General features: G+C 42.8%; 1 protein-coding gene and 1 long non-coding RNA gene across 3 annotated transcripts in view; one reads left to right on the forward strand and one right to left on the reverse strand.

Annotated features, from left to right (window-relative positions):
• Positions 1 to 22,922, forward strand: part of man2c1 (mannosidase, alpha, class 2C, member 1) — a 69,748-nt gene that overhangs the window by 3,030 nt on the left and 43,796 nt on the right. For both annotated transcript variants that reach the window (XM_052042719.1, XM_052042718.1), the window contains exons 4-9: positions 867 to 937; positions 1,745 to 1,922; positions 3,796 to 3,985; positions 9,240 to 9,346; positions 17,287 to 17,397; positions 20,515 to 20,607. In XM_052042719.1, coding sequence (XP_051898679.1) covers positions 867 to 937; positions 1,745 to 1,922; positions 3,796 to 3,985; positions 9,240 to 9,346; positions 17,287 to 17,397; positions 20,515 to 20,607 — 750 coding nt within the window. The remainder of the gene's footprint in view (positions 1 to 866; positions 938 to 1,744; positions 1,923 to 3,795; positions 3,986 to 9,239; positions 9,347 to 17,286; positions 17,398 to 20,514; positions 20,608 to 22,922) is intronic.
• Positions 634 to 15,084, reverse strand: LOC127585336 (uncharacterized). The gene is made up of 3 exons (XR_007958497.1): positions 15,048 to 15,084; positions 2,512 to 2,580; positions 634 to 753 (listed from the first exon to the last, which is right to left on the reverse strand). It is a non-coding gene; the product is annotated as an uncharacterized LOC127585336 (long non-coding RNA).

Consider the following 22,922-nt stretch of genomic DNA (forward strand, 5'->3'; position numbering starts at 1 on the left):
CCATTGTTGAGTTCCCCAACATTGACATGCATGGGGGGGGGGGGGGGGGGGGGGTTGCTTGCTGCCAACGAGGGGGTGGGGTGGGGTGTGTGGCCAGGAGTTCGGGGTCACCAGATCATGAAGTCAGCAAGCCCAACTACATAACTACTGTGGTTACACAAGCAGGTCAGAGTGACTCCCCTTCCGATAACCCAAAGCCTTTCTATCGTCTGGAAGGCACAAATCAGTGCCTTCTAGAGTGTGATGGAACACTCTCATTTGCCTGCATAAGTGCAGCTCTAAAACTACTCAGGCAATTCAATTCTATCCAGGAAAAATCCAGTTCCTCTGATTCCTATTCACTACCCTAAACATTTATTCCCTCCGCCCAGGCACACTATGGCTTTAATGCCTATCATTTACCAAATGCACTGCCATTACTTGGCTAGGCTATGCTGATGGCATCTTACAAGTCTGTGGCCTTGAACTACCAAAAATGGCGAGAGCTGTAGGTGCATGGCAACAGCATAAGAAATAGAAGCAGGAGTAGGCCATTCAACCCTTCCTGCGTGCTTCGCCGTTCAATATTGTGGCTGATCTGGTGACCAAAATAGTGACCTGATGTAATGACCAAACTTGGTACCTTGAAGCATGTTGCAATATATACACGAGTACGTGGAATGGATGGTACAAGTTAATGTGCTGATTAACACAGGAATAGTGTTAAGTTCATGGTAAATGATGGAGATGCTGTTCACCCATTGATGTTGAATTCTGTAAAAAAAGAAACAAGTCTATCAGCTGGATCTGTACCAAAGCCTAAGTGTTAATTATGTTTCTTGTGTTATCTTAACCTTTTTAAAAAAATAATAATGATTTTTCTTCAGGGCCTTGCTAAAGAAGGGGAGAAGATAAGCTATATCCTCTCAGAGAATCTAACAGATGAAGAACCCCACAGGTCAGCAATCTTAACCACCTGTAGAAAACTTTTGTATGCTTTAAGATTCTCTTGAGATTTAGTGGCAAACACCTTTAATAAAAGGTGAAGGGTACTATAGTAAGTGAGTAAAACGGCAACTTTTGGGTAAGGATAGTAGTTATGTTTCTTCCCACAGAGCTGCAGCATCATCTCTAGTTTGTTTTATAAAAACATCCATAATTATGGAAATCTGTCTTAGAAACAGGGTGAGACAGTGGAGCTATCTGTTCTTTTTACTCCATGCTAATATTGACATCTTTTAATGCAGTAGCAGGCTTGCATTGTCTTTGATGTGCAAACACTCTGGTCACTTAATTTGCCGTTCATAGCTTCTGTTTGTTCAGTTGAAGTGAAGACAATAGCATTATTTTAATGAAATCAATAGCTAACCTGCAATTCCAGAATAGGAACAATTAGTGAGCTGGGTTTTATTATCTCAGGTAAAATTAGTTAGAGGACTATCTTTTATTCTTGGTTCAGGTTAGACACAATCTGGAAAGTTTATCTCTTTTTCCCTTAAATTGGGAACTGGTGAGCTAATTATGGTAATCTTGGCTAGGTGTTCTACATGAAAGAGGAAAGTCACTGGAGTGAGATGCAGTGGGATGACCTTTGAATTTTGGTCATCTCTTCAGATTAGGTTATTTAATGAGTAATGTAGTTGATACCCTTGGACATGCTGGTCTGAATATCTACTCTGTCCAGTTTCTTTAATTGTAGTTAGACAACTTTGCTGGAGGAGACAACAAATTTACTGGAGGTGTGTTTCTTTTTTGCTCTCTGCAGCTTGGAGCTGTATGTAGAGCTGGCATGCAATGGATTGTTTGGAGCAGGCCAGGGCTCTATGATTGCACCCCCTGACCCACAGCGCAAGTTCACTCTCCACAAGGCTGAACTGGTGGTCTTCAACAGGGATGTTCATGAACTGCTTATTGACTTCGAAATCCTCTCTGACATGGCAAAGGTATGGATTGCTTTGATTGCTTGTCTCTGTGTAGAAAGGACAGCAAAAGTACTGATAAAATTAAATAGTTGTTGTAAGGAGACTTGCCTACTGGATTCTTGAAAATTTCACAGCCTTCTATTAAGAAACACCTTGCACGTAGCTGTCTACTTGTCATAGATCAGATCTTCCAGGGGTTAAAGAATCAACACTGAGATTTACTCATGGACTGGGATCAATGGGTTGGAGATGCAGAGAAGCAAGTGACTGTTAAGGATTTGAGACTTTATGTTTGCTCTGTTGAAAGCCTGATATGGTTTTAAAATTTTAAATCTATTGGCTATGCCGTAAAATTTAAACTTTTTTGATGTAGAAAATCAAATTTGCTTCAGTCCTTGATAGAGAGGTCCTACAAATTAAAGCAGATCTTGAGACAGTATTTTGAAGGAACCTGCACAATCTAAACTATTGACTTTGGGCTTTACTGTAATGACTCCATGGTCAGTAAGACTGTTTCTTTAAGGCACCTTTTAATCAAGAGATGAATTCAAGTTTTTATCCCAGTAATGAAAGCAGCCTGTCTGTATTATTTTGCTGGTTACATCCTTACCTCTAAGTCAGAAGGTTCTGGGTCCAGCTTCCACTCAGGAGACTTGAACACGAAGTCTTGGTGTCTTTTCTGTGCAGTAATATGGGAATGTTGCACAGTCAGAGAGATTGTCTTTCAGATGGGACTTTAAACTCTCAAGCGATAGTAAAGCACTTCAAAACTATTTGGAGGAAGAGCAGGTGAGTTTTTGGCAAATATCTTTCAACCATGTCACTAAAGGTACAGTATTAGCAGTTTTGCTTTGCTCTTTACTGGACCTTGCTGTGTGCAAATTGCCTTCTATCTTTATTACATTGCAACAATAATTAAGCTTCAATAAAGTACTTCATTTATTGTAAAGTACTTTAAGGCACTACATAAATTCTTGTACAATACTTCATTTATCTGTGTGCTCTTCAACCAAGCATTTATGAACCACTTTTGCAATTGCAAAGTGGGGAAACCCAACCAAATTTCACGTAACAGGGTACTCCAATGGAAACGAGATAAGTAAACGGATAATTAAATAAAAGGAAAATACCAGGAACACACAAGTTGGTTGGATTTTGTAAACAGAAAAGATTGTTTAATTTTCTGGCTAAAACCCTTATCTGAAGTCAATTGAGTCCTGATGAAGGGACTCGACCTGAAACGTCGACTGTCTATTTCCCTCCATAGATGCTGCCTGACCTGCTGAGTTCCTCCAGCATTTTGTGTGTGTTTCTCCGAAATCATGACAGCTTTTTTCTTTCTTACTGCATGATAGTCTGGAGACGGAGGATTAAGAGCACAAGATGCATTTTCCCTGGATTTGTACTATACCCAGAATTCTTTAAGCAATAGTTGGTATATTTTCCGGTATTTTAGAATTTATCATTTGCCATCTCAACAAAGGATGCTTTAAATTTTATTGGGCATTGCTCTTTATTTTGCATTTTGGAAAATAATTATTCCTTTATAAGTATTTTCTTCCCAGAAACTGTTAAGTAATGTATTATCTGGTTGCTTATCTCATTCCTGTTGGACTATCCTGTTGTGTGAAATATTTTTTTGGGGATTTCTCAATTACAATTGAGAAACCACAAAACCAAATTTCACACAACTGCAAAAATGCTTCATAAAAGGTATATGTTTGGCTGAAGGGCATCAGGACTGTTGAAGGGTCTCGGCCCGAAGTGTCGACTGTTCGTTTCCCTCCATAGATGCTGCCTGACCTGAGTTCCTCCAGCATTTTGTGATTGATAGACAAATAAAGTTTTAGTATTAATATCTCCTTGTTCCCACTTTACTTTCTCTACTATCCAGTTCCTTGGCACTGAGAATCAGCGCAGCTACCAAGCATTGTACACCGCTAATAAGATGGTAAATGCCTGTGATGTTGCAGACCCAAACACCTTTGCAGAAGTTCACAGAATAGCCAATGCTTTCCTTCAGCAAAAGAATGGGGAGAGTCAACATGTGGTGCATGCGATGGGACACTGCCATATTGATACAGGTCAGAAGACATTTGCATCCATTTAATCACAGAAGCATTTGTAATTAAACACAAATAATGGTGAGACAGATCTTTTGCTTTTATTTCATTTTATTTCCAGCGATTAGAACCTTCCAGTTGCATTATATACCTATTCTACACGTCTATTGCTTGTGCAGTGTGGTACTGGTCAGTAGCCTGCATTGGAACACAAGTATTTAGTGTTCTGTTTGTAAGCTGTTACCACTACTTGATTCCAGCCTGTCACTGAATACTTGATCTCTGGTGTGTCTTCAACACAAGGAATTATGACGTTATTGCTGTGACGAAGCCTGACTAATTAAAAATCTAAGCATCTTCAAACATCTGGATAGAAGCATTGGGTACCTGGGATAAATTACAGAATAATCTAATTATGTGCCCTGTAATGTACAAGGGAAGAAATCACTGCTGATATGGAGAATGCTGTCAAACAATGAATCAAGCTAGCAGCTGAAAATCAAAAAAATTCATTTGGTGGAAATCCGAAATAACAGCATAAAATGCTGGGAATATTCGAGGGAGGCGGTATCTCTGAAAAGAGAAACGGGGTTAATGTTTCAGGTTGAAGACCTTTCATCAGAACTGGGGAAGAGAGAAAACAAGTTAGTTTTGATGTAGGGTCTTTGACTTGAAATGTTAACTCCATTTCTCTTTCCACACATGGTACCTGACCTGCTGAGTGTCCCAGTGGTTTCAGTGGAGACACAAGAGACTGCAGATGCTGAAATCTGGAGCAACAATCTGCTGTAAGAACTCAATGGGTCAGGCAGCATCTGTGGGAGGAAAGGAATTGTCAACGTTTCTGGTCCTGATGCAGGATTTTGGTATTGGTTTATTATTGTCACTTGTACCGAGGTACAGTGAAAAACTTGTCTTGCATACCGATCATACAGGTCAATTCATTACACAGTGCAGATACATTGAGTTAGTACAGAATGCATTGATGTAGTACAGGTAAAAACAATAACAGTACAGAGTAAAGTGTCACAGCTACAGAGAAAGTGCAGTGCAATAAGGTGCAAGGTCACAAGGTAGATTGTGAGGTCAGAGTCCATCTTATTGTATAAGGGTACCGTTCAGTAGTCTTAGCACAGTGGGGTAGAAGCTGTCCTTAAGTCTGGTGGTACGTGCCCTCAGGTTCCTGTATCTTCTACCCGATGGAAGAGGAGAGAAGAGAGCATGTCCGGGTGGGTGGGGTCTTTGATTATGCTGGCTGCTTCGCCAAGACAACGAGAGGTAAAGACAGAGTCCGGGGAGGCTGGTGTCCGTGATGCACTGGGCTGTGTCTACAGCTCTCTGCAGTTTCTTGCGGTCCTGGGCAGAGCAGTTGCCGTACCAAGCTGTGATGCATCCAGACTATGGTAGATAGGATGCTTTCTATTGACCTGAAACGTCGACAATTCCTATTCTTCCAGTGTTTTTATGTCCAGCTAGAAGTGTTGTATCCCTATCGTCAGTCCGTGCTTGCAGTCAGTGTTCCATGATGAGTGTCTACCTCAGTTCTGTGAAAGAACAATCACCTCCTGAGTCAGAAAGTTAAAGGTCCATTCCAAGATAAACAAACAATCTGCTGGAGGAACCTAGGGGTCCAGCAGCATCTGTGGGGGGGGGGTAAGGAATTGTCAACTTTGCGGGTTGAAACCCTGCATTGGGACTGAGAGGGGAGATGGCCAGTATAAAGAGGAGAGGGGCAGTGTTGAGACAGGTGATTGGTGGACAGAGGAGGGGTGATGGGCAGATGGAACCAGGTAGGAGAGGAGAGGGGTGAAGTTGGGAGGTAGGTGGATGATGGGTAGAGGCAGACAAAACAAAAGGAGAGGCAGACGGAGTGAGGTGGGGTGAAGGTGGAGGCAGCTGTTGGAGGGTGAAAATCAGGAGCACAAAGGCTACCAGTGCTGGACTCTGATAAGTAAGGGCATTGAGGTGTGCATGTAGGGGTACAAAGGCAAGGACTCTGCTGAGGACCGACTGCTTAGCATCAGAGTGGTGGAGGTCAGCGGGGGGTGGTATTACTCCATCTGCCTCTATCTATCATCCACCTGCCTGTGTCTTCCAACTTCACCCCTCCCCTGCCTGGATTCATCTGCCCATTATCCTTCACCCCTCAGTCCACCAATCACATCAAATTCCTGCCTCACCACGCTCTCTTTATACTGGCCACCTCTCCTCTCCACTCTCAGTCCTGATGCAGGGCACCAAGCTGAAACGTCAATAATTCCTTTCACCCCACAGATATTTTCCGACCTGCTGAGTTCCTCTAGCAGATTGTTTGTTGCTTCAGATTCCAGCACCTGCAGTCTCTCGTGTCTCACTTTTTAGGGTGCTGAGAGAGTGATGTATAGTATATCAATTTATCGATGAGATATAAACCGATGCCTTGTCTCAGGTGGACAAAAAAGATCTTGCGATCGACTTTGAAGAAGGATACAGTGGGTTCTCCCAACACCAAACATCCCGCAAGCAACATCTAAACTGTGGGTATCTGGTCAGCCAAGCAAACAGGACTTTGATGATGCTGTGCACATTACATCAATGACTACACTTGATTGTCAAGCCCTTTGGGATAGTCCTGCAATTGGGGAAGGTTCTTTCCATTCATCAGTCTGCCAAACCTGGATATGCTTGTACGTGAATTGCTGAGATTTAACATAAAGATGCAGCCAACAGTTAGGAGGCCTTCTGTGAGAAGATTTGAGTACAAGAGAAAAGATGTCTGGTTGAAGTTATATTGAGCCCTAGAGAAACCACACCTAGAGTATTTTGTACAGGTCTGGTCTTCCTAAGCATGGAAGGATACAATTGTGTTTGGATGATGCAATGAAAGTTTACCAGGTTGATTCCTGGGATGGATTGTCTTTGGAGGAAAAATTAAATAGATGGACCAAATACTCTTTATAATTTAGAAGAATGAGAGCTGATCTCATGAACCTAGAAAATACTGACAGAGCCTAATATGCACAGATGATGTATCCCCAGCTGGGGTGTCTGGAGCTAGAGGCTGCAGTCTCAAACTAGGGACTCTCAAGAGACTGCAGATACTGGAATCCAGAGCAATAAACAATCTGCTGGAGGAACTCAGCAGGTTAAACAGCATCTTTGGGGAGTGGGGGGGGTGGTGGTGGTTGGTGGTGGCAATTGTTACAGGTTGAAATCCTGCATCAGGACTATGTGGAGAGGGGAAATGGCCGGTATAAAGAGACGAGAGGGAGTGGTGAGATGGGCCAGAGGTGATTGGTGGACTGAGGGGGTGGGTGAAGGGTGATGGACAGATCGAGCCAGGTAGAGGAGGGGGAAGTGGGATGGAGTTGGGAGACAACTGAATGATGGATAGAGGCAAACCAAGAGAGAGGAAGGTGGAGCCAGGTGTGGGGAGGGGAGGGTGAAGGTGGAGACTGCTGGAGAGAGATAAGCAGGAACACAAAGGGCTAACAGTGCTGGTATCTGGATAAGTAAGGAAGGTGATAATGGGAACCATGAGGGGAGGGGTGAAAGGCAGGATCAGCTTTGGGAGGGAGGAGTGGAGAGCTGATGGTTGAAATATATGGGTAGTCGGTGGATGGAGCCAAGAGGGGGAGGAAAATGGGTGAAGGGGTGGGGGCTATCCTCAAAATATGGGTTGGCCATTGAGGACTGAGATGAGAACAGATTTCTTCACACAGAGGATAGGATATGTTTGGACTTTCCTGCCCAAAAGGGATGTCGAGGCTCAATCACTGATTATATTCAAGTAGAAGTGGAAACGGGATTTAAGCAAATGGAGAGATGTGGCTTCCTGTGGGAAAGTGGTGCTGAGCTAAAAGCTCACCCTTGACTTTATTGAATGGTCGTCCAGGTGTCAGGGAGCGATGGCCAGTTCCTGCTTCTACTTCTGTGTTCAAAGAATTAGTCTTTCAATGTGCTCTTTATCAAAAAACCATAACAAGACAAAACAAACCTCGTCCTGGCTTCCTGTGCTGCAGCTGAAGTAGTCCCACTGTTTCCTCTCCCACCACGACATCATCGTGTTGTATCTCTACTGTCCACTTAGTATAAAGGTAGGTGACCTAAAACTGCTCAGATGCAAGTGGAGTGTAACCATTGCTTTGCAAAAAGAAATTATTGCTTTGCTGTATACACTCTAACCTTGTAGCAAAATTGGGAAGGATATTTAGATCAGGAACTTAGGTAAAACATGAGGTGGGATGCTGATTCATTTTCCTTGATAAGATATTAATATATTAGTCACATGTATATTGAAACACACAGTGAAATGCGTCTTTTTGTGTTACTGAGAATGTGCTGGGGGGCAGCCCGCAAGTGTTGCTATGCTTCTGGTGCCAACATAGCATGCCCACAGCTCCTAACCTGTATGCCTTTGGAATGTGGGTGGAAACCGGAGCACCCGGAGGAAACCCACGCCGACACGGGGAGAACGTAGAAACTCCTTACCCACAGCGGCCGAATTGAACCTAGGTCGCTGGTGCTGTAATAGCATTACGCTAACCACTGCACTAGATGTCAAAATCTTTCACTACAGAAGGAGGCCATTCAGCCCATTGTGCACAGTGCTCAGCAGTTTGTGCTGCTGGCTTACTGCTCCAGGTTCCTAGATTCTATCCTGACCTCCAGTACTGTGTGTATGGAGTTTATACATTCTTCCTGTGACCGTGTGGGTTTTCGCTAGGTGCTCTGCTTTCTTCCTACCTCCAAAGGAGTTCTGGTTGGTAGGTTAATTGGCCACTGTAGATTAACCCTTTAGTGTGGGTAAGTGGCTAGAAGAAGGGGAGTTGATGGACACTTAAGAGAGAATAAATTGTAGGACTACAAAGGGGAGGGGGATATTGAAGGAAATGGATTGGGATTCATGGGATTGCTCTTTGGCATAGTCCTGATGGGCTGAATGGCCTCTTGTGCTATAATAAGTAAATGCTTCTGTTTATTGAATGAATGGACAGTATTACTTTAAAAGCTTTACCCCTTTTGCTTGATTACACTTGGCACTGTATTCCCATGAAAGTGGAAGATTAATGGAGGGAAGGTATTTCCTCTGGGAATCGCCTATTGAGGCAGAGGTTAAGTTAAAACTTGAGAACAGATTTTTTTGTAAACCAAGGCAGGTAGGTGGAGCTTATGTATAGAACAGTTGTGTTTCAGTTGACTGCTGGGAAGGCTCGAGAGGTTGGTTAGTCTCCTGCTCCCATATATGATTGCATTTCATTTTTAAAGAGCGTTTTCTTTTTTTGCCATTGAACAGCTTGGTTATGGCCGTATGAAGAGACCATTCGAAAGTGTGCTCGGAGCTGGGTGTCTGCATTGCGACTAATTGAGAAAAACCCAAACTTCATTTTTACTTGTTCACAGGTAAAATGGACATTTCCCTTATTTTAATTTTGATGTATCTTTTTTTGCTTTGTATATTGATAACTGGGAGTGCAGGTGAAATTGGTCTTCAAAGCATGAGAGCATTTGGTAGTGAAAATTTACACACTGTTGTATTTTCATTGACTCCCTGGGCACTCCCCAAACCTAGGATTATGTACCAGCATAAAAGGACAGCAACACCCCTTCCAGCTTCCCCTCCCATCACACTGTACTGATTTGGAAATGTATTAGCATTCCTTCGTTTTCCTGGAGCTTCCCACCTAATAATGGGTGCACAGTGTCACAGCTGGTGGAGCTGCTGTCTCACAGCTTTACTGACCGGGGGTTCAATCCTGACATCCAGTGCCACCTGTGTGGAGTTTGCATGTTCTTCCTGTAACTGAGTTTCCTCCAGGTGCTGTGATTTCTTCCCACAAGCCAAAGATGAATGGATTTGTAGGTTATTTGGCCGTTGCAAACTACCTCTAGTTTATGTGGGTGGTAGAATTGATGGGGGGGGGAGGGGTGGTGTTGGAAATGAGTAACAGGGAAAATTTAATGGGGGATAGTGATTGTTTTGAGTTGGCAAAGGCTTGATGGGCTAAATGTCTTTCTGTGTAGTAAGGAAATATGAAAGTATAACATATGACACAGTGAGAGTACCACTACCAACATTACTCTGCAACGATTCAAGAAAATGGCCTGCCACTATCTTCCTGGATAATTAGTGGGGGTAATAAATGTTGGTTTACCAATCACACCCACATTCCATGCAGGGCCAGTTTTAACAGCAAATATTGGTTCATCCTCATCGCATCCTAGATTCCTTGATCTCTGCGTAATTCTTGTGGTCAAATGGGATTAGTATAGATGGGCAAAAAGGACGTGGTGGTCTGAAGTTTCTGTGCTATATGACTCTGACTATAATTGTCTCCCTTTGCCCCATCACATCTGCACCCTTGCTAATACCTTTACGCATCCCTCCTTGACTTCTCAACCCTCCTTAAACCCCAAATTGACAACAATTCCACTAACTGTTAGCAGTCCCACTCAGAAACCCGGCCTTTGTCTCTTGCCATCCAATGCATTGAGTCGAATATTCTTGCTCTTATTTAACACTCTCACCGTGGCCACCCCTACCTTGCACGTTTGCCCAATTCTGATCATCTATCAATCAGCAAAGCCATCACATGAAATATTCTGTGCATGGATTTGTGGATTTTGGTTCAAGTTCAAATTCAAGTTTTTCTTTGTTTTTTAATAAATGGATTAAAAATAATTATTTTACATACTGCTTTAGGGTTTGATTTATCATAAGACAATTTACTTGACATTGCTTTGGGCTTTGCAAACATAACACGAAGCTAGTGCCTTTTGATTTTTTTTCACTGGCACATTGGTAAACAGTGGAAACTGTTAACAGACTTTCTCTTCTGAAATACATTATTCAAACTTTTGCATTCAAACACTGGGGAGCGCTGGGTTTCCCTCTGTGCCAGAAAATGGGCTTGATTAATGGCTGTTTATATTCTTAAAAGTGAACACTAAAATTAAAGTCTCAACCACAAGAGAGAATAATAAACAAGTTCTCAAAATCTACATTATTCTTGAGACTGTGTGCATCATTTGCTATTCATGAATATATACACCTCATTTATCTCCAACCATAAACTTAACCCTTGATTACAAAATGGCTTACTTGGCTTATTGCCAAAGGGCATAGTGCAAGATGTTTGCATCCAGTGCCAAGATCAGGTAATTATACCAGTTGTATTTTGGGTTATGCATAAGATGATGTGCTTCCTTTGTCATCCAAACTTACAATCCCACCACCTGGAAGAATGAGAGTTGCAGTGGAAGGGAAGCACAGCTTCTGGGGTCCCGCAGTAACTCACATCAACCTGGAATGGAACTTTGTCGCTATTCCTTCCTTGCCACTGGGTCAGTACTTTGGCTGCACCTTCTATGTGTGGACTGGAGTGGTTCTAAAAGAGTGGTGCATCAACCCTTCTCAGAAGCAGTAAATATTGGCCTTCAGCTTTGTCAGCTAAATTGTACCAAGATAAGTGATGCCCACATTCCATTAGCAAATATATTTTAAAGAAAACTGTCTTCAGGTCACACCAGTCTTGGGGTGCAAGTCCATAACTCCCTGAAAGTGGCAATGCAAGTAGATAGGGTGGTAAAGAAGGTGTATAGCATACCTGTCTTCATTGCTCGGGATGTTGAGTATAAAAGTTGGGAACCCATGTTGCAACTGTATAAAACTATGGTCAGGCCACATTTGGAGTATTGTGTGTAGTTCTGGTCACACTGTTACAAGAAGGATGTGAAGGCTTTTGAGAGGGTGCAGAAGAGGTTTACGAGGGTGTTGCCTGGATTAGAGAGTATTTGCTGTAAGGAGAGGTTGGACAAACTTGAATTGTTTTCTCTGGGACGTCAGAGGCTGGGTGGGGGGGGGGGGGGGGGTGGGGGGGTGACCTGATCGAAGTATATAAAATTATGAGAGGCATAGATGGGGTAGAATCTTTTTCCTTGGATGGAAATGTCAAATACTTGAGGGCATAGCTTGAAGATGGGAGGGGGAGAGTTTAAAAGAGATTTATGTGGGAAGTTTTTTTATATACAGAGAATGGTAGGTGCCTGGAACGCACTGCCGGGGAGATAGTAGAATGATATGATAGCAATGCTTAAGAGGCATTTAGACAGGCACCTGAACACACAGGGAATCAAGGGATATAGACCAAGTGCTGGCAGATGGGATTAGTTTAAATTGGCATCATGGTCAGCACAGACATTGTGGGCCAAACGGCCTGTTCCTGTGCTGTACTAGTCTCTGTTCTGCAAGGCCTAGACTGGATGAAAGCCTAAGCTCCTTGTGCTTTGCTCCAGCACGATGTTTCAAATTCAACTAAAGAAATGTATCCTATCCAAATGGTAGTACTTCCATTCCCACAGCAGCCGTTCCTGTAGCATTTGTAAGGGACAGATTGCGATGTATTGGGGCTTTTGCTGCAATTATAAACGAACAGCAAGCCCATCCACACCCACTTTTAACTTGGAACATTGACATGACAAATTGCCTGAGGAAGAAATAAAAATTAATATAAATTCTGATTCCCCTCAGGAAGTTTCTCATAACTCCTCAAAATCATATCTAACTAATAACTTTCCCTCTAACCAGAGTCGGCCTCATCTCACAAAGGTTTAGAAAGTCGGTGTCTGGCATATGATTAGTCTACCCAGATGGTGATGGCTCTGAGGAAAAAACATTTAATTTAATGACTCCCCTCTTAGTCTGTCAATGACATTCTTACATTATTGTGGAAAACTTTAAGCATGTACTTCTCTAAAATAAATAACTTCTGGCACCATCCTAGGAGCCCCATTTTGATGTCCCCATAAATATTAGATTTGTATACTCCAATAGAACAGAAATAGGAGGAGGAGCAGGCCATGTACAACTCCCACCAATGTTTTCTTTCCCCTTGCTGTTTCTTGGCTCCCACAGAATGATTCTACTTGATCCGAGCTTCAATCCTTTATCCTAGCCTTTAAAATTTGAGCTGCTTTACCACCCCACCACTACACTCCACTTTTTTTTAAATCTTGCCTATCTCTTCCAAAGTTTACTGAAATAAGTAATTGCCACCTGAATCTGAATTTGAAACTGATTCTCTGTAATGATTATTAGACCATTCCCATTTATTTCTATTTGTGTCACTAATTCACTTTGTTAGAAATGCTTTGTGCATTCAGATACTTCACTTCAGTGTTGTCTTTGTACCATTTTTTTCTGCTCTGACTCTAGTTGGAGTTTTAGTCTTTTGTACACACTTCCCCTTCCTGACAGACCATTTTTACTCATTTTGCTGCCCTTTACTAATGTTTTGTCTTTTCTCTTGAACTTCAAAGATTTGTGCTTACCTGGAACCCTCCACTTTTTGCATTAAAGCTTTATCTGCAGCCTTGGTTGTTGAGTTTGCTAAGATACTGGTCTCTGCCTGATTTAAGTGAAATCTATCCTACTGAAGATCTCCCTCTTTCCCCAGTATTGTTGACCCATGAATTGAAACCTGCACCAATCTTTGAGCCACGCCTTCAGTTTTGTGATCTTATCTGATCTTATTTGCCGTATGCCAGTTTGCACTTGGCTTCGGTAGTAATTTGGAAATCATCACTTTGTTGTTCTGCTTTATAGTTTGGACCCCAGTGGTTCATATTCCTTCAGCTGAACCCTCCTCATTCTATCTCTATCAATAATTCCCATGTGGACCATGATAACTGGATCTTTCCCCTTCCAATCCTTGTTCCTCTCCATGGCATTTCTTAACCATGGCATTGATCAGGTGGCACAAGGCTGTGGGATTCACGCTCGTGGCTGGAAAGAACAGTTTTTATTCCCCCTAACTACACTGTCCCCAATAACACTACATTACTTGTCACTCCCCTATCTGGTACAGTCCCTGTACCATGATGCTAAGATCAGTGTGCTCATCCACCCTGCGGTGTCTGCTTTCATCTATGAACAAGTGTGAAGATTGAGGCTCCTGCAGTAATACCTTCTGGATTCCTAAACCTGCCTCACTCGTAATTATGCCGTCCCTCCTCTTAACTGACCAGAACCAGAGTCCTTAAGGCAAAGGATGAGGCTGCCCCCTAGAACAAAGTGAAAATCAAAAAACTGTAGATGCTAGAAATCTGAACCAAGAATAGAAAATGTTGGAAAGTGTTGCAGCAGCATGTGTGGAGAGAGAAGTAATGTTTCAGGTCAGTGACCTTTCATCAGAAGTTTCTTGAGCCACTTATTGCAGATGTCACTGATCATATACTGCAGCACCTGTCCTGCCATCCCGTCTTAGAATAGTTTTAAAATATTCTTTGTCACTGTCATCCTTACCTCACTTAAGTGCTTTGCTCCCCAGTATGCACGTGACTGGATAGCACAGCAGTGCAGGTAGTAGAGCTGCTGCCTCAGCTCCAGCATCCCGGGTTCAATCCTGATCTCGGGTGCTGTCTGGAGGGGTTCACACGTTCTCCATGTGACTACATGGGTTTCCTCCCACATCCCGGAAATACGTGGATCGGTAGGTTAACCTTTTTGGGACTTTTAACCAGAGAGTGGTAAGTATCTGTAATACACTGCCTGAGCGAGTGGTCGTAGCAGAGTCACTGACAGCTTTGAAGAGGTGTCTAGATGAGCACTTGAATTGCAGAGGCATTGAAGGCTACGGGCCAAGTGCTGGAGGATGGGGTTAATATGCACGGGTCCCCACTGGTTGGTATAGACATGGCGGGCTGAATGGCTTGTGTCTGTGCTGTATGTCTCAGTGACACTATAAATTGCTCCTTGTTTATGAATGTAGATTATGGGGGGAGTTTATGGGAATGTAGGGAGAATAGAAATGTGTTAGTGTAGGGTTAGTGTAAGAATGGTTGCTTGATGGTCAGCATGAAATCTTGGGGCCAAAGGGTCTGATTCTGTGCTGTATCTCTCTGTGACTAACACTCTGGACACAGCACTCACAGAATGCTCTTAACCAGTTCCAGCTTGTTTCCCAATCAACTGGACTCTAAAGCTACTTGTTTACCATTTGCTCATCGCTACAATTTAAAACTACAGGGTGAAAAGAATTTAACTTTAAATGGAAATAAAATCAACACATTTTTAAAATGAAAATAAAATCTCCCTCTTACTCACAAGTCCACACTCCATGGTTGCTGCACTTGGAGAAGGCCCATCGTGTTTTGAGAGAGCTCTTTAGTTTGTTCTATTCCCCTGCTTATTCTAACCTTAAGGTTAACCATTAACCTTAATGGTTAACCTTAACCATTTCTCTGTGCCTTCTCCAGAACCAAGACATCCTTCACCACGTGGTGCACAACTGTAGGAAGTACAATGAATTTTAATCCCCCTTCCTCTATAAGCTAGTCAACAAAATAGGGGCATTGCAATACTGTTAAGCAACACTGCACATAAACCTCCTCCGTGATGTAGAGAAGGTGCATCAATATAATTTTCAAAAATATATACTTGGGACAATCTCCTCCCACATAAACCTCACCATTCTGATTCCAGATCTTTGGTGTTTTATTTTGCATAAGAAATAGTTAGCAAATTCTTTTAGCAGCATATTGTTTTTTTTCTATTAATATCGCAGCAAAAGTGATATTCAGTCCTGTGCCACTAGATCTTGAAGGACTTTGTTTGGAGGCAGATGAAGGACATTGACCACAAGGCTCTTGGGTCATTCCTGCTGAGCCATGAGCCTACTTCCCTCTACCACAGATCGATCTGTGGTAGCGGGAGCCTGAATGAAAAGGAAAACCTTTCAAACAATCCAGCACTCGCACCTATTCATTAATGTAATTCTTCACATCACATTTGATATTCCTTGTTCTCCACCTAGCACGTGGCACTGTGCTGCCAACTTCTCAGGTGGACTGTAGGGGGTACCTGAACTGCTGCTGTCACCCCAGGCATGGTACAAGACCACGTGGTCATTCACAGAATGGAGCTTTTAAATAAATGAAGTCACTAATAATTCATAACTATCAACATTTAAACAAAAAATTACCAACACTGAATGAATTTACTGGAAAGGCTCAGGGATGAGAGATTTTAATTACAAGATTAGACAGCAGAAGCTGGGGTTTCTTCACCAGAGCACAGAGGGTGAGAGGAGATTCTAGAAGTGTATGAGTTCACCAAGGGCTTAGTTAGGGTAAACAGAGTGGAATTGTTCCTATTGTGGTGCATGGACTATGGTACATAGATTTAACAGATGAACAAAAGAACAGAGGGAAGTGAGGACTTTTTTTAAAACAGAGACAGGAGGTTGCAGATGTTGTAATCTCAATCAAAAAATCAAAATGCTGGATGATCTCAGCAGGCCAGGCAGCATCTGTGGAGGCAAAGGGATGGTCAATGTTTTGGGTCAAGACCCTACATCCTGACCATCCATTTGACTCCACAGATGCTGCCTGACCTGCCGAATTCTTCAAACATTTGTAGGGAGTAGTTATCTAGATCTTGCTGCAGGTAAAGGTGGAAGAAGCCAAGTTAACCATGACTTTCAGTAGGAAACTAGATGGGCATAGTGGAAAATAACTTGCAGGGCTGTAGGGAAACGATACAGACTGGATTGCTCCACAAAGGGAATATTGATTTGATGGGATGAATGGCCTTTGTGCTGTTATGATTCTATGCTGAGAAGTTTTTTTCCTCAAATTCTTAAACATAAAGTCAATTCTTTTTACTTTTGCCAACCTTCTAGGGCAAGTTTGGGATCATCGTAGAGTGAGCCAGCAATATGCAGATATGCATAAGGTTGTTAATTTCCTGGCCTTAGCTGGGAGCGTGCGTACTGTATCCTAAGCTGCCTTATCCCACATTTTTCATCATCTAGGTTGGCTGATCCACACCAGCTCCTGGTCCAGCAATATCTCCATTTTAAAATTCAGGTTTAGAATGCAATGGTGCCTGAGTTGTTGCTTGAAGCTGTTACTCCAGGAGTTCAAATTTTTGCATCTCCCCTCTCCTCCCTATCTCTAACATTTTACACGTCTCCCATCTAGTGTTTTGAACATTTACCCAGTCCCTTTCCATCACTGATAACCATTCCATCAACCATCTAGATACTGTTTCCAAAGCTCGTTCTCTTTCCTCCTTGCCTACCTCTTTGATTAAGCTTTTGGATCTCTCCACTTTTGACGGTGTCAATTTATGCTTCGGGGAAGCACCTTGTGAAAGATCTCCATCTGATGACAACTTCTGTTTATATAGTGCCTTTGATGTAGCAAAGCAACTCCAACTGTATCATAAGAGAATTATCAAGCAAAAATTAAATATGTGCATGTAGTTACGAAGCACTTTGGCACTTTGAGAAATGACTAATACAAAATTAGCAACAATGATTAACACTTTAACTTTTTACCAGGCACAGCAGCTGGAGTGGGTGAAGAGCTGGTACCCAGGCTTGTACGCACAAATCCAGGAGTATGCTCAGAAAGGGCAGTTCATCGTTGTAGGAGGCACCTGGGTAGAGATGGTAAAGTATCAGAACTAGGGCTAGAAAATACTGCATGCGCTACTTAGCCGTATCACATTAAATGTCAGCTTACCTTTGCTGGGTCTGGAAGTTGTGTGGTCGTTACTTATTGGGGGTTTAAGAAAATGCCTCGACTGATACTTCAAATGTGGTACTGAGGGAGTGCTGTGCTGTCTAGATGCCAACCTTTTAGATAAGACATAAAGGACAGAGAGTCCAGCTAAGTGACTTCAACAATGCCACAAAAAACAAATCAGCTGATCAGTTTCTTTGCTATTCATAAGAACCTGATGTGTATAAAATGGTAATCAGAGGGATGATGCATGTGTGAAGCATTGGAATGTGATATGGCACAATGTAAACATGACTCTCATTAACCACAAGACACATCTAACAGTTACAATATGCTGCTATCAGTTCTCTGCATATCACTGATAACCAGCCACTGCCATCGTCAAATCTGTCACCAACATCATGGAGGTCATTGACCAGAAATTTAAATGAACTGGCTACATAAATATTGTGGCCGCAGAGCAGATTGGAGATTTGGTATTTTGAGCAAGTGACTTGCCCCAAAGCTTTCCCATCATCTGCAGTGTATGCGATAGAATGGATTCTATTTGTCTGGATGAGAGCAGCTCTAACAGCACTCAAGAAACTCCAATCCATCCAGGAAAAACAGCTGCTTTATTTGGCAATCCAGTCACCATTTAAAACATTCCCTCCCTCCGCCACTGGTGTACAGTGACTGTAGTAGGCATCACTTCCAAGACCTAGTGCGGAAACTCTCCAATGATTCTTTGACATGTAAGCCTGTAAAATCTAATGCCTTGAAGAGCGGGGTGGGAACTTTTCTTAAACATCAACGCTGAGTTTATTGTCATATGCACAAGTACATGTATGCACAGGTGCAACAAAAAACTTACAGCAGCATCTCAGGTACGTAGCATCATATAAGCAGCATTCACAAGAGAAATATAAATTATACACAATTTTTTACCAGAAAGAGCACAACTAGAACAAAAAAAACAAAGTCCATTTTAGTGTGAAGTGATCAAAGTGGTCACTGTGTTGCTAAACTGTAGTGATTAGGGTTGTGCCGGTTGGTTCAAGAATTGGTTGAAGGGAAGTAGCTGTTCTTGAACCTAATGGTGTAGGACTTCAGGCTTCGGTATCTCCTGCCCGATGGTAGCTGCGAGAAGCTACCATCGCTGGGTCAAAGTCCTGAAATTCCCTCCACAGTAGCCCTAGGAATGCTTTTGCCACCTGTCCTGCAGCAGTTTAATTGGCAGATCACCACCATCTTCCTGAATGGGCTGTTTGTTTGCCTGATGGGGAATCACCAGTGTACATTTGCATTTAGTTGCTTCATACTGCTTGGTGTTGGATGCCCAGTATTACACTACTTCCAACATTTTGTAATTAAAACAACAATCTATATTGATGAAGCTCCTTTTACATAGTAAAAAATCCCTAGAAGCTATAAAAGAGCATAATCGGACAACTAATAAGCCAGATAAGGAGATACTGGGATAGCTGACCATAGCTTGGTCACACAGCGGTTTCACTGTGTGTCTTGAATGAGGGTAGAGTGGTGGAGGTTTAAGGAAGGAATTCTTGATTTGGAGCTTAGGCAGCTGATGGCATGGCCAATATTGGTAGATGGTTTAAAACTGAGGATGCATCACAGCTCAGAAGTAGAGATTGTAATTGGGATTAGAGAAGACTGCACAGATAGGAGAGGTGAAATCATGGAGCAATTTGGATAGTGTTCCTGGGAGTCGGTGAGGCCAGAAAGCACACATGGGGGTTTTGGTATGAGTTGTATTTCAGGCATTAGTACATGAGGGATGTTGGAGGAGGGCCAGCCCAAAGAACATTGGAAATAACCAAGGCACAGATGATGATTTCAGCAGTAAGTGAGCTGAGACAGGAGTGGTGAGCAATCTTGACTCCAACCTCTGCCAGTAGGATACAGTAGAAATACAGAGAGCTCACACTTCTCCACGGTTTATTGCTGTACAAGATAGATTGTAGTATAGAGTTGTATTGAAATAAAAGCAGAAAATGCTAGAAACACTCAACAGGTCGCGCAACACTGGCGGAAAGAGAAACAGATTTAACATGTGGAGTTGAAGACCCTTCATCGGAACTGGGAAAAGAGTGTAAACAAGTTGGTGTTGAGCTGCAGAGAAGGTGGGGGAGGAATGGATAGGATAAACAGAATATCTCTGAGAGGGTGAGGGCAGGGTTTCTGCCAGAATAAGTTGCATAACTCCTGCAGTCAAATGGATTTATGGGGCAGTTAGAGGATGATGATGCAGATAAAGAAGTGTAATGTGTCGCAAAATAACTGAGCTGTGGGACATGACCAGCGGGTCAGTGTATACCACTGGAGAGAGGAAGACTGAGCCAATGTGATTGACAGAAGAAATGGCCAATTCTGATACAGAGAAAGCAAGTTATCTGAAGTTGGACAGTTCAATACTGAGTGGGGAAGGCTGTAACCTGCCCAGACGGATGAGACACTGATCCACAGACTTGCATTGTAACAGTGCAGGAGGTCCTGACAGGTCAGAGTGGGTGTAGGATGGAGAATTAAAGTGGCAAACAACTGTATGTTCAAGGTCATCCCTGCAGACTGAATACAAGTACTCCGCAGAACAGTCACTTCACTTTCACTGCGGATCACGTTGTGATTACTGAATGTAATATGCTTGATTGGGAGAATTGTTAGTGAATTGCTGCTTCCCCTGGAAGGACTGTTTGGGTCCCTGGATGGTTGGAAGGAAAGAGGTTAAAGGACAGGTGTTGCTTCTCCAGCCGTTGCATGGGAAAGTGTAGTAGGATGGGGAATGTTTAATGGGGACGGGGGAGCGGGCCAGGGAGTTGTGAAAGGAATGGTCCCTTTGAAATGCTGATAGGGCAGAGGACGGGGAAGATGTGTTGGTGTGGGGATCTTGTTGAAGCTGACAGAAATTGTGAAGAAGTTGTACTTAAGGTGCGTTCGGCAATCTAGATCATCTCTGCTCCTGTTTTACTGGTGCTGGGATTATTTGGATCGTAAAGGAATCATAAAGCTATCCAGTAGAGGTCACTAACGTTCAGGTTTTGCAGGACGGAAACCTCCCCTCCGGTGAATCAATGGTTCGACAATTTCTCCAGGGTCAAAGGTTCTTCCAGCAAGAGTTTGGAAAACATTGCTCTGAGGTGAGTGGTTGGCACAGCAACCAAACTTTCATTTCTTTGTAATTTCTGTACAGTTACTTGTCTTTGAATCAGAAATTACATTTGGTCTATCTAAATGAGTACTTGTCACTACTTCCACTGAAACAATATAGATGTACCTGTCTGTGTTCAAAAGCAGTTTATCTCATAAAATTGCAGTATTGTCATGGCATAGAAGCAGGCTGTTCAGCCCATCAAATCTTCTTGGGCACTCCCATCAGTCCCATACCCTTGGTTCTTTCCCACAGTCATGCAAATTATTCTCTCTTGAATCCCTATCCAGTTCCCTTTCGATTGCCCTCATTGATTCTGTTTTCTTCACCCCTACGAACAGCAAGTTCCAGATCATAACTTCTTCTTGCAAAATATAAACAAAAAAAAATTCCTCTCCTCCTCATTGACCTTTTGCTCTCAGTCCCTGAACCAATTCTTTCTTTCTTTTTCTTTCTATACTTTCTTTCTCACCCACCTTATCTCGTTATGATTTATTAAATCTCCTCTCAACCTTTACTCCAAGGGAAATAGCCTCAACTTCTCCAGTCTAGCCTTTTCTGTCGTCGATCCATAATAAATCTTTCTGCATTCGTTCTTAAAGTGAGATTCCAGAATTGGACGCAGCACTCCACTTGTATCCTAAGTAGTGTCCTTTACAAGTTCAAGGTAGCTTGCCTGTTTTTGTTGTCTGTTCCTATTTCTGAGCAGTAAGATCCCATCTGCTTTACTAACCCTGCTGTCTGTGCCCTGTCACTTTAAAGATTTTGTGCACCTGTGCATCTAGATCCCTTTGTTCCCTATACTTTGCCTTTGTGGATAAAGGTGGTGTTCTGTTACAATAGCTCCACCAGTCATCTTGCTGTCCGCATATTATTTACATGCCTGCAGTAGGCTTTTGGGTTCCCATTTTTAAGTTTACTTTTCATTCTCCCTTATTTTCCTTTTCATTCCTCACCCAGCTTCATCTAGTATTGTTCACTTATTTATTAAATAGAAAGTGCTCTCATTGGTCCTTTCTGCTGTTGATAACAACTGTGTTAGGTACATGTTGAAAAGTCATTTACTGCTTCAACCTTAGACTGTCAGAGTTTCTGTCAGTCAGCAGGTGAGCCAGTTGTTCGGTCCTGGAGAGATTAGACTTATTGGATGTACTGTACCTTTCCAGCTCCAGAGCATGAGAAGGATACAGACCTAATGCAGAAAATGGGATTTAGTGTAGATAGCTGAAAAGGTTGGCATGGTCATGGTGGGCCGAAGGGCCTGTTTCTATGACTCTAAACCAAGCTGCTGGCAATTCAAGGTATGGTGAAGATTATGGAACAGAGTTCTATAATGCTTCATTGTTTATGGTAGTCCTCATGCTGGAGTATTTGTCCGTGTTGGCACCATCTCTACCTTGCCTCTGCCCACACAGCCATTCTTCATGGATAATTCTATGCATTTGCTGTAGCCTAGCTTGTTCGTGTCCTTGAAGTACATGAAAATTATAACCTGCAAACAGGGCACTAAGGATTGGAATTGGTTTATTATTGTCACGTACTGAGGTACAGTGAAAAACTTGTCTTGCATACTGATCATACTGATCAATTCATTGCATGGTGCATTGAGGTAGTACAAGGTAAAACAATACAGAATGCAGAGAAAAGTGTCACAGCTACAGAGAAAGTGCAGTACAGGTAGACAATAAAGTAAATTGTGAGGTCAAGAGTCCATCTTATCGTACTAGGGAACCGTTCAATAGTCTTAACAATGGGATAGAAGCTGTCCTTTAGCCTGGTGGCAAGTGCTTTCAGGCTTTTCTATCTTCTGCCTGATGGGAGGGGGGAAGAAGAGAGAATATCCCGAGTGGGTGGGGTCTTTAATTATGCTGGCTGCTTTACCAGGGCAGTGAGAAGTATGGACAGAGTCCATGGAGGGGAGGCTGGTTTCCGTGATGTGCTGAGCTGTGTCCACAACTCTCTGCAGTTTCTTGCGGTCCTGGGCAGAGCAGTTACCATGCCAAGCCGTGATGCATCCAGATAGGATGCCTTTTATGGTGCATCAATAAAAGTTCAAGGGGGACATGCCAAATTTCTTTAGCCTCCTGAGGAAGTAGAGGCACTAGTGAGCTTCCTTGGCCATGGTGTCTACGTGGCTGGACCAGGGCAGGCTATTGGTGATGTTCACTCCCAGGAGCTTGAAGCTCACAACCCTCTCGATCTCAGTACCGTTGATGTAGACAGGTGTATGTGCACCGCCTGACTCCCTGAAGTCAACAACTAGCTCTTTTGTTCTGCTGACATTGAGGGAAAGGTTGTTGTCGT

The sequence above is a fragment of the Pristis pectinata genome, chromosome 32 (genome assembly GCF_009764475.1).
Source record: "Pristis pectinata isolate sPriPec2 chromosome 32, sPriPec2.1.pri, whole genome shotgun sequence".
In the NCBI taxonomy this organism is placed as follows: Eukaryota; Metazoa; Chordata; class Chondrichthyes; order Rhinopristiformes; family Pristidae; genus Pristis; species Pristis pectinata.